At 36.5% G+C, this 12,759-nt stretch overlaps 1 protein-coding gene across 1 annotated transcript; it reads left to right on the top strand.

Moving 5' to 3' along the window:
• The first annotated feature begins 1,813 nt into the window (after positions 1-1,813).
• On the top strand, positions 1,814-2,804 carry LOC103206649 (olfactory receptor 8B3-like). Its single transcript, XM_007952146.2, is given in 3 exon segments — positions 1,814-2,244; positions 2,247-2,614; positions 2,616-2,804. Coding segments are annotated over 3 exon segments (984 nt in total). The 5' UTR covers positions 1,814-1,817.
• The last annotated feature ends 9,955 nt before the right edge of the window (positions 2,805-12,759 follow it).

Consider the following 12,759-nt stretch of genomic DNA (forward strand, 5'->3'; position numbering starts at 1 on the left):
TTTTATGTTATATCTGTTTTTAAAACAATAAAAATACGTGCCTTTTCATAAACACAAATTAGTACAAACCTGGGAATTTTAAAGTCATGTTTTTTAAAAAATTGGAATCCCTTAACAGTGATTTATATTACAGATTTGATTTTAACCTGTCAAAGAGGAAACACTTAAGTCAGAAACACCCCAAATAATTAAATTTTCATGAAATAAAGGAATATTTTTCTATTTTACAACTTTTTATTAAAGAATGATAACCTAGGAACTCAATTAAAAAGTATGTTTATAAATATGCATAATTGAACATTGGTTATTTAAAGGGCCTTAAAATAATAAAAAAGGAACATTATAAATATACCTTACTGAAATATACACCAATCCTTTGTAAAACTGCCTATGGAACCTAGGTGAAATTTTCAATGACAGTCATTATATCTGCATCCTTACCTGTAACAGCAGATTCTTCTTTAGCCTGTGTTCTGAGGATTATGTAATCCCTTTTGGGAAGCTAAAATTTACTATGACAATTTAGGTTGTAAACACTGACACCACTATTTCTTCCCTGAAGAATTTATCATAAGAGGGAAGACCTTTGGGAGATATAAGCCCTGTGTAAATGCCATGTGTCCTGTGACATAGTGACTCTAATGTCAAGTCTGTGGTTTTCCAGCCCAAACCCTATTTTCAAATTAATAGCTAGAACTTTGATTTATATCTCAGAATGACTCTTGGAACATTCAGGTTGTGAGATTTGTTCTATGATCTTCTCATGAGGAAAGAGGAAAGAGGATTCAGTGATTACATCTGGTCAGCGAAGAGAGCATGAATAATCAGCACTAAAGTCCTTCATTGGAGGAAGGTGAGTTAATCAAGTTTTTAGTGTTCTCACACACTCGGTATCTTGCTGAGGAATGAAGAAATATACTGCGTATCAAAACACTCATAAGTATGCAGCTCTGACTACTACCTGATCCATGCTCTACTTACTCTGCATTGCCTTCATCCTCACTCTGAGTACCTACACTATAAGATAACATCAGGGGAAGAAGAGCTATATCTCTTTCCTAAATTTATTTATTGAAGTATGATATACAGAAGAATTTACATATCATACGTGTATATATGATGGATTTCCACAAGCTTCACCACTGAGTGTAACCAGTATCCACATTAATTGTGTTTCTGTTTCATGGGCTCATATAGAAGCCTGGGAAAGCACATCTACCTTTCTTTCCTCATTTTATCTCCAGCTGGAATACAACAAATGAGGTGAATATGTATAAACATTGAAGTATATGGGTGACTAGAAATATTAGGCTACTAAAGGTCTCCTGAATATCTGGAACCCATTGTTGACTACAGGAATTCTTGTAAAGATATCTGAATATCTTATAGACAGTGTGGGACTCACTTGTAGACAGCAGAATGTCAATATGATCTCTTCTCCGATGAAGTGTTCTCTTCCTTTATGGTCAGCAGAGGGGAACTGAGGAGTTGAGTATAGCAATGGAAACAAAACTAAGAACTAGGAAGCAAAGGGCCAGATGAATGAGAAGGACAGATATGGTGATTTTCTCACTCCCCATGCTCACAAACAGATAGATGTGTATTTCAGCTGCTCTATTCTTTCATGTTCTAGTAAAGACAGGAGGAACTGTTTATCACAAGTTAACTCATGTAGACAAAAGACAGAGTGTTTGAAATGCTGAGGGATGTGTGTGGCAGTACATTCAGACTTCATGAAGCAAAGGAAGACTTACTTGAATTTTGTCAATCGGAATCTCTTTGCAATACATAAGTTGTAAGGAGAGAATTCTGTACTAATGGAATATTTTTATATCCTCACAGATTTTAAAAAAATGAGAATGCTGGGTAGAAATGACTCCTCAGTGACTGAGTTTATTCTTGCTGGATTAACAGATCGTCCAGAGCTCCAGAAACCTCTCTTTTACTTGTTCCTAATGATCTACACTGTCACCTTGGTAGGCAATCTTGGCTTGATCATTGTTATTGGGCTAAATTCTCACCTTCACACCCCCATGTACTATTTCCTCTTCAATCTGTCCTTCATTGATCTCTGCTATTGTTCTGTTTTCACCCCCAAAATGCTGATGAACTTTGTATCAAAGAGGAATATCATCTCCTACATTGGATGCATGACTCAATTGTTTTTCTTTCTCTTTTTTGTCATTTCTGAATGTTATATGTTGACCTCGATGGCCTGTGATCGCTATGTGGCCATTTGCAACCCTTTCTGCATAAGGTCACCATGTCCCATCAGGTCTGTTCTGTGCTGACACTTGCTGCATATACAATGGGATTTGCTGGAGCCACTGCCCACACAGTCTGCATGCTTAGACTAACCTTCTGCAATGCTAATATTATCAACCATTACTTGTGTGACATCCTCCCTCTCCTCCAACTATCTTGTACCAGCATCTATGTCAATGAGGTAGTAGTTCTCATTGTGGTGGGTATCAACATTACAGTTCCCAGTTTTACCATCTTAATTTCCTACATTTTCATCCTCATTAGTATTCTTCATATCAAGTCCACTCAAGGAAGATCAAAAGCCTTCAGCACCTGTAGCTCTCACATCATTGCTATTTCTCTTTTTTTTGGGGTCAGCAGCATTCATGTATCTTAAGTATTCTTCTCCTAAATCTATGAATCAGGGGAAAGTTTCATCTATTTTCTATACTAATGTAGGGCCCATGCTGAACCCTGTGATCTACAGTTTGAGGACCAAGGATGTCAAAATAGCCCTGAGGAAAGCTTTGGTTGAAATCCATAGGAGAAACATATTCTAACTAGAAGCAGTGGTAATGTAAAGAGATTCAAGCATCTCAAATTTTTGTTGGTGTTTTTCATGAGTTGACTTTGTTGATTCTATAGATTGTGTTATATATTATTTAACAGACTGGTTTTTATCACTTCCATTATAGCTAATCTTGTCTCATTCTTTGTGTGTTTAGGTTTTGCACCTCTCACAAGTTTACTTAACAATTAAGAGTGTGTTTATAACAGGAATAAATACATGGATAATTTTTGTTGCTGTTATGTGTTCCTTCCATCTCCTATTCTTAATCTGAACAAATGTGGTGAGTTTCATAAAGCACCTAGGGTGGATGTTCTGGTTACTTAGTATCACTCTGACAAGAATATACCATACATGGGAAGCTTGAACAAACAGAAGTTTATTCTCTTACAGTTTGGAGGCTTTAAGTCTGAGTTCACAGTGCCAGGCTCTAGGGGCTGGGTGAAAGCCCCTCAATCTTGGGCTTCATCTCTGCCTCCTGCTCCCAGCCCACTGGAACTAGAGATTTTTCTTCACTCAGACAGCTGTTGGCTGCTGAGACTAACAAGCCCAAGGTTGACAAGTAAAAAGTCACAGTCACAATGTTACCAAACAACACAGCAGGCCATTTATTCAAGTCTATTAAAGGTCCCAAGGTCAGCAGAGAACGGCACGCTATGGAAAAATGACATGGCTACATGAGAGTTCAAGCATACCATAAGCCTAGAGACCATTCCCAAAGTTGCTGCTTATATATAGGAAGCAGACCACATCCCTAAAGCAGCTACTCAGCTGCTTGTGGTAGATTCCACCATGGAGTTGATTGCCAGTCTCATCCTGGGGAATAATTACCATGAGCTGTGCAGCCACTCAACCAGGCCCAGCCAAGATAATACACAAACTTAACCACCACAGTAGACATAACACTATAGCTTGCTCACTTAAACACAAATGTGCCAAACACAATAAAAGGATTTTCATTCTTACAGGTATAGGCAGTAGAATTTCATAAAATATTTTAATTACACACTGTGTCTGCAGTTTAAATTAGAACCTAATCTTCCTCTTCTTTTCTTTTTCTACTTATGTCCTTATCTATTATTATGATTTACCTTGTTCTCTTTTGAAAGTATAAAAATCAGTACCATAAGATATTTTCTTCTGAGAGCCTCTATAAACCCACTGCATTTAATATTAAGGAAAACGCTTATAACTCCATCTTTCATTGTTAAAGATAGCATTAACAGAGGATGATTAGAGAAATTATATGTATGTATCTTGGAATCCCAATAAGGGTACAGAATAGTTATGTAATAAAAGTTGCATTTATTAAAATCTAAAGTGATAGCATATTTTTTGAAAAATAATATATAGTTCTTATTATGAATTATTATTTATCACTTAAAGAAAAACACTGCGTGTTAGGTTACATGAAATATGTTAACTATTGTTTTACTTATCTAATGAAGTTCTTCATTAATAACATGCAGTATACATTAATATTAATAATTCATGTTCCTAGAAACATTTTGTGAGATTACTTAAACCTTGTAAACCTAGTAAGGCAATAAGTAATCTTTTGGATAGAGATTCTTTCCCATAACCTTTTTATTTTACTTTGTGTATATTTAAAATATCTAGTATCCTTGAAGGTCAAGAAACACTTGGTGAGTAGAATTTTCTTGTTTAAATGACAATAATAATGCATTTATTATTATAGATAATAATTAATATGATGAATAAATAAACAATAGCAATAATAAAGGAATCACAAATAACCTTGGGATTTGGTTTTACCTTTATATTTTTTAATATGGTACCAAAATAAAGAGAGTAAAATTTTTATTTTTAATTTATTTTATTTAAACAAATTGAAAAAATACTGCACAGAATTCCTCTATCCCTTTACCACAAATATCAATATAAAAATCAGAATTTAATATTGATATAATACTAGTGATTACTTTGTAAAAGTTTACATTTTTTTCATATTTTCAATGTGATAAGTGTACATACATATATAAAGCAAAGCATTTATCATTCCAATACTTTTCACAGTGACATTTTTCAATAAATTTTCAATAAATTCAGTGACATCAATTACATTCATCATGTTGTGCAGCCATCATCACATTGTTTCCAAATTTTTCCATCACTCTTAACAAAAGCTCAGTGCCCCCTAACCTATGACTCCCTCTTTCCCCTTTCCTCCTGCTCCTGGTAAGCACTAAAGCTTTTGATCCACAATGCACTTCAAGGTCACACATTGCATTTCAATGTTATGTTTTCCAGTCTTCTCCTTTTGACTTAATTTGTCAGTCTTTCTTGGTCTTGCGTGACCTTGATTCCTTTAAAGAATTCTCACCAGTTGTGTCTGTAGAATGTCTCTTAGATTCAATTTGTCTGAAGTTTCCTCATGACTAATTTTTAATTATGCTTTCAGATAAGAGTATGAAAGGTCTGTGCTCTTCTGAGTTTATAACATGCATCATTGTTGATGATTTTAAATTAAGGATAGTATTTTTATTGTTGTAATAAATGGATTCATTTGCCAATTCAACATTTTCTGTTTGCACAATTCAATGAAACCAATTACATCAATCATGTTGTACAACCACCACCATCATCAATTGACATATTTCCATCCCCATAAAATAGAAACTCAATGTTAGCTTTGAACACGATACTGTGTTCATTGTGAGAAACTACTGTAGCATATAAGTTGTCATTACTAGAACAAATTAGTAAGGATCTAGACATACATTAAGCAGTCAATCATTTGACAAATGCATTCTTTTGTACTTTTATCAGAAAAGAGGATCAGAATGAGTTGCATTCAAGTGAAATGGTCAATTTTATATATTTGGTTTTTCTTGGGCTATGTTAACTCTTCTGCATCTGTCATGAGATATTCTGAATAGATCCAAATCATGAGGGATTACTTCCAAGCATACTAGCCATCTATTGCACTAATGCTATATTTATGATAAGGAGTACAAGCAGAAATGGCTAGCATGTTAGAGGCAATGTCAGACACATGAATTGGAGGGAATGGAAAGTAAACCTTACAAAGATTCAGGAACTTGTCTCTTCATTTAAATTTGTATGTATCTTGTGGTCAGAGGCATGCTGGGATATGCATACTGTCTCAGAGAAGGAGCTCTGGTGGCATAGTGTCTAAGGCATTTGACTGCTAACGAGAAGGCTGCCAGTTCAAACCTACCAGCCACTCCTCAGAAGGACGATTGGGCAATCTACTTCTGTAGTGATACTGCCTCAGAAACCCAAGGAGGAGTCACTATGAGTCAGATATGACTCCACAGCAGTGAGTTTGAGTTTATCCTTCCCCTGTGCATAGACTCAGGCACTCTGGTGGCATAGTGCCTAAGGCATATGACTGCTAACTAGAAGGCTGGCAGTTCAAACCCAACAGCCACTCCTTGTAAGGAAGGTTGGGCAATCTACTTCTGTAGTGATACCTCTTTGGAAACCAAAGGAGGGGTTGCTGAGTCAGATATGACTGGATGGCAGTGAGTTTGGTTTTGGTTTGGTGTATAGACTGTAGGTGATAATCAGGAGAGTAACAAAGGAGACCACTCATTTCCTTGCACTGGGATTCAGAATCCCTAGTGTGAAATTATAAACTGAGAACATTGAGTTTCAAAGACTCCAATACTAGTTCTATGACACAGGATACAAACACAGGCTTACTAATTTCTACCCTCAAAGGCTCATCAAACTTGGGAGGAAATCATGACAGACAGAATAGCTTCTGCACCTCTAACCCATTACTTGAGAATGACAGGGCATGAAATGCTCTCCCATTCAAGATAGATGATTGTTTGGAGGCTCATATGTGTGTGTGTGTGTGTATTTCTGTTTGCAAGTGAATAAAACCTTCTTAGCTAATTCTCAAATAGAAATAATGGAGAATACTCTAGAATACTATTTCTAGCATGTCAAAGGCTAACATCTGTGCTGATGACTATAGTCTCTTTCATCATCAAAATTTGTTCACCTCAGGACAGTGAGGAGGAAGGTCCAGTAGCAATAAAGCCTATAGGAAAAGGAAAGTGAGTGTTGAATCAACTCTACCTTGCTAATTTCCCTTAAAACCCTCAATTACATAGATTACATAAATACAAAGTGTTCGGGGAACACCTCTATGTATTGTTCCTTCCATCCCTAATTCTTAGGAAAAAGGAACAAGAGGATATTACTGGGAAGAAAGGAAGAAACGATGTGCAGAACAGCTTAATTACAAATTGAGGAAAAGCAGAAGTGCTGTCTTAATATCTGCCTGCATTGCTTTGTCTTTTTCTTTTCCTCATCTTCTTCCTCCTACTCTTCCTTTTTTCTTCTCTTCACTTTTTTTTCTAAAGTATTCTCTGAGGTTTATCACTCTTATGTGTTTTTTTTTTTCTCACCATGCACTGTAACTATGTTAAATTATTCTTTTTATTTTATCTTTTTTACTGTGATTTGGGTGAAAATTTACAGAGAAAATTCACTTTTCATACAGCAGTTCACATGCACTTTGTCTCATGACATTGACTACAATTCACCACAATACAACAGCTCCCCTCCCACTTCTTCCCAACAGTCACCTCTTCCCTGTGTCCATTCCTCCATGCACTCCTGCCCCCTGAGCTGTCTCCCTGTGCATAAACAGCCCTTCTTTCTGTCAAGATTGTTCTCTCCAAGAAATGTATCTACCTCAGGTAAATTTCAACTCATATGCTTGTCTTTCTTTTGGCTGGAAGCCACAGGTGTGGGTTCAATTCAAGACCTGAAGGGCAGCTAGGGGCCATAGTCTCAGTGGTTCCACCAGGCTCTAACAGACCAGCAAACCTGGATGGACCCCCTCCCCCACCTTTTTTTTCTCCAAATAATTTTGAGTTTTGTTCCACATTGTTCTCCCTCTCTATCCAGGATCTCCTACATAGACCCCTTTTGAGTGGTTGACAGTGGTAGCCAGGCACCACTTAGTTCTTCTGGTCTCATAATAGTCATATAGGCTGCAGATCGTATGATGTACCAGTTACTAGGATTCATTGATGCCATGGGTCTTTGGTTTTCTTCATTCTTCTTTGCTCTGGACTAGGAGAGACCCATTGTTGCATGTAGATGGCTGCTTGCAAGCTTTTAAGATCCCAGTCGCTACTTGCCAAGGTAGGAGGTGGAACAATGTTTTGTGTAGTATGTAATGCCAATTGAGCTTGATGTGCCCTGGGACTATGGTCCCGAGCCCACAGGTTCAACTACTCGGTTCCTCCGGGTAGCTGGCTGTGACCAAGAAGTGACTACAACCTTGCCCCTTGTCAGCTCTACTATGCACCTGGGAATTCAAATCATATGAATACACTTATACAGTCATTGTCTGGCAACCCTATACATGGTCTTGGATACACTCCCTGCCTCACAGACATACCTTATACCCTTATTTGCCTTCACTGACACGCAGTACTGTACGTCCAAAAGGGTTCATCTTTATTGTGTGCACTTCCTATGTACCTTTTTATGTCTTTCTCTTCCTCAATGTCACCATGTTGATCACTCATATTTGGTACATTGCCCTTCTCTTCACCAAACTCAATACTTATCTCCACTTACCTAACAGTGTTCCTTACCCTCCCTTCCCACCCTGATAACCAACAAAGAAAATTTCCTTCCATAGATAAACCTTTCCTTGACTTTTACAATAATAGACTAATACAATATTTGTCCTTCTGTGATTGACTTATTTCACTCAGCATAATGTCCTCCAAGTTCATCCATGTTATGCAGTGTTTTGCAGATTCTACTTTATTCTTTAGGATTCCATTGTGTAAATGTACCAAAGTTGGGTTATCCATTCCTCAATTGACAGACCTAGGTTGTTTCTATCTTTTGGCTATTGTAAATAGTGCTGCAATGAACATGGGTGTGCATATATTCTTCTTGTCCTGGCTCTTACTTCTTTAGGATATATACCTAGTAATGGAATGGCTGGACCAAATGGTATTTCTAATTCTAACTTTTTAAGGCATCACCATACTGCTTTCCACCGTGGTTTTGCCATTTTACTATCCCACCAGCAGTGTGTGAGAGTCCCAATCTCTCAATACCCTCACCAACATTTGTTATTTTCTGTCTTGTTGAACTTTGTTACTAGTGCTGGAACAAGATGGTATCACTTGTTGTTTTGATTTGCATCTCTCTAATGACTAATGACGGCACATAACAACAAATGACTAATGATCATGAGCATTTCTTCATATGTTTGTTGGCTGCCTGAATATCCTTTTTGTTGAAGTGTCTATTCTTATCTTCTGTTCATTTTTTAATTGTATTATTTGTCTTTTTGTTGTTGAGGTGTTGGAGTTTTCTATAAACTCTAGAAAAAAGTCCATGGTCAGATATCTCATTCCCAAATATGTTTCCCAATCTGTAGGCTCTCTTTTGACTCTTTTGGAGAAGTCTTTGGAAGCACATAAAAATTTCAGTTTAGAAGGTCCCATTCATCTAGTTTCTCTTCTGCTGTTTGTGCATTTTGGGTTATGCTTGATAATTTATTATGCCATATATTAGTGCCTCTAAATTGGCCACTTGTTTTTCCTTGAGAAACACTATAGTTTCAGGTTTCACATTTAAATCCCTGATCCACCTGGTGTTAGTTTTTGTGTATGGTTTGAGGTACAGATCTTATTTCATTTTTCTGCAAATGGATATCCAGTTTTGCCAGCATCATTTATTAAACAAACATTCTCTTCCTCTTTTAAGATCAGCTGACCATAGGTCGATGGATCTATTTCTGGGTCCTCAATTCTATTCCATTTGTCTTTTTGTCTGTCATTATATCAATACCAGGCAGTTTTGAGTACTGTGGCTGTATAGTATAAATAAAATATTTGTATTTGTATTTTTTTGTATATTTGTATTATTTTCTGTCTTGTGGGACCTCCTACTTTGTTCTTCTTCTTCAGTAGTGCTTTGCTTGTCCTAGATCTCCTCCCTTTCCATATAAAGTTAGTGATTGGTTTTTCCATATCCTTAGAAAATGTTGATGGGATCTGTATTGGGATTGCATTGGATGTATAGATTGCTTTGGGTAGAATTGACATTTTCACAATGTTCTGTCTTCCTATCCACAAGCACGGGATGCTCTTCCATTTATGTAGATCTCTTATGGTTTCTTGAAGTAGTGTTTTATAGTTTTCTTTGTAGAGGTCTTTTGTGTCCGTGGTAAGATTTATTCCCAAGTACTTTATTTTTTTGGTAGCTATTGTAAATGGTATTGATTTTCTTATTTCTTTTTCGGCAATCTCTTTGCTGGTGTAGAGGAATCCAACTGATTTTTAGATGTTGATCTTGTATCCTGACACAATGCTAAATTATTTCCAGTAGATTTTTGACTGAGTCTCTTGGGTTTTCTAGGTATAGGATCATATCATCAGCAAATAGGGATAGTTTCACTTTTTCCTTTCAATTTGGATCCCTTTGAATTCCTTTTCTTGCCTTATGGCCCTGGCTAGGACTTCCAATACAATGTTGAATAGAAGTGATGATGTTGTTGTTGTTATGTGCCATGGAGTCATTGGCTTTCTGAGGCAGTATCATACGGAAGTAGATTGCCCAACCTTCCTTCCAAGGAATGGATGTGTGGGTTTGAACCACCAGCCTTCTGGTTAGCAGTCAAGCACCTAAGGCATTACGCTACCAGAGCTCCCCCCTAGAAGTGGTAATAGAGTGCATCATTTTCTGGTTCCTGTTCACAAGAGGAATGGTTTCAGTCTCTCTCTCAATTGAGAATAATGTTGGCTATTGGTTTTGCATAGATGCTCTTTATTATATTGAGGAATGCCCCTTTCATTCCTATTTTGGTGAGAGTTTTGATCAGGAATTGGTGTTGGATTTTATCAAATGCCATTTCTTTGTCAATTGATATGATCATGTGATTCTTCTCCTTTGTTTTATTTATGTGGTGGATGACGTTGATTGTTTTTCTAATGTTGAACTATCCCCGCATACCTGATATGAACCCCACTTGGTCATAATGAATTGTTTTCTTGATATGTTGTTGGAGTCTATTGGCTAGGATGTTGTTGAAGATTTCTGCATCCATATTCATGAGGGATATTGGTCTGTAGTTTTCCTTTTGAGTAATGTCTTTGCCTGGTTTTGGTATCAAGATCATGGTTGCTTCATAAAATGGGTTAGGGAGGATTCCATCCTTTTCTATGTTTTGGAATAGTTTGAGTAAGACTGGTGCCAGTTTTTCTCTGAATGTTTGGTAGAATTCTCTGGTGAAACCGTCTGGTCCAGGACTTTTTTTGGCTGGTAATTTTTTGATGACCTGTTCAATTTCTTCTTTTGTTATGGACCAGTACAACCTTTCTACAGAAGTCTGTGTTAATTTAAGTAAATGTTGTGTTTCTAGAAATCTGTCCATTTCTTCCAGATTTTCAAATTTGTTGGAGTACAGTTCTTCATTGTTGTTGTTTTGTTACGTGCCGTCAAGTCGGACCCAACTCATAACGACTGCTCCTTGGGTTTCCAAGTCAGTATCACTACGGAAGTAGATTACCCCATCTTCCTTCCGAGGAGTGCTTGAACCGCCAGCCTTCTAGTTAGCAGTCAAGTGTCTTAGGTACTATGCTACCAGAGCTTCAGAGTATCTTGGTATTATCTTTTTTATTTCAGTTGGTTCTGTTGTGATGTCACCCATTTCATTTCATATTCATGTTATTTGTAATCTATTCCTCTTTTCCTTTGTTAAATTTGCCAGTGGTTTGTCAATTTTATTGATTTTTTCAGAAAATCAACTTCTGGTCTTGTTGATTTTTTCTATTACTCTTCTATTTTGTTTCATTGATATCTGCTAGAATCTTTATTGTTTCCTTTCTTGTGGTGAGTGTAGGCTTTTCTTGCTGTTCTTTTTCTAACTGTTGGAGATGTTGGTTTAAAGTGATGATTTTTGCCCTTTCTTCTTTTTTGATGTGTGTATTTATTGCTATAAATTGGCCACTGATGACTGATTTTGCTATGTCTCAAAGATTTTGATATGTTGTGTTTTCATTCTAATTTGATTCAATAAATTTTTCAATTTCACTTTTTATTTCTTCTCTTACCCAGTCTTTCTTAAGGAAGGTGTTGTTCAGTTTCCATGTGTTTACTCTTTTTCCATTGATCTTCCTATTGTTGATTTCTAATATGATAGCATTATGATCTGAGAAGACACTGCAGTATTTCAATGTTTTTAAATTTAGTAAGGCTTGCTTTATGGCCTAACATATGGTCTATCATGAAAAGTATTCCACGTGCACTGGAGAAGAATTTATATTGTGTTGTTGTTGGGTGAAGTGCTCTGTAAATGTCTGTAAGGTCAAGTTGGTGGATTTTATTGTTTAGCTCTTCTGCATCTTTGTTGAGTTTCTTTCCAGTTGTTCTATCTTTCAAAGAAAGTGGTGTATTAAAGTCTCTCACTATGAGTGTGGAGTCATCTATTTGGCTTTTCAACTCTTTTAAAGTCTAATTTATGTATTTTGAGGCTCTTTCATTGGGTCCATAGATATTTATTATGGTTATATCATCATGTTCAATTAATCCTTTAATCATTATACAATGTCCTTCCTTGTCTCATGTGGTGGTTTTTGTCTTAAAGTCAATTTGGTCAGAAATTAATATTGCCATTCCTGCTCTTTTACAGTTGGCATATGCTTGATATATTTTTCCAACCTTTGGTTTTCAGTCTTTTTTTGTCTTTGTCTCTAAGGTGTGTCTCTTGTAGACAGCATATTGATGGGTTTTGTTTCCTTATCCAATCTTCAACTCTGTCTCTTGAATGGTACATTTAGTCCATTAACTTTCATTGCAATTATTGACAAGTATGAACTGGTTGCAGTCATTTTGTTATGTGTTTTTTCATGGTGTCCCTGGTTTCTTTGTTCCATATTATTTTCTGTGCTGAGCTCATTATGTTTATGAAT

This window comes from Orycteropus afer, unplaced genomic scaffold, assembly GCF_000298275.1.
Source record: "Orycteropus afer afer isolate SDZICR_OR568_19922 unplaced genomic scaffold, OryAfe1.0 scaffold00325, whole genome shotgun sequence".
NCBI classification, from domain to species: Eukaryota; Metazoa; Chordata; class Mammalia; order Tubulidentata; family Orycteropodidae; genus Orycteropus; species Orycteropus afer.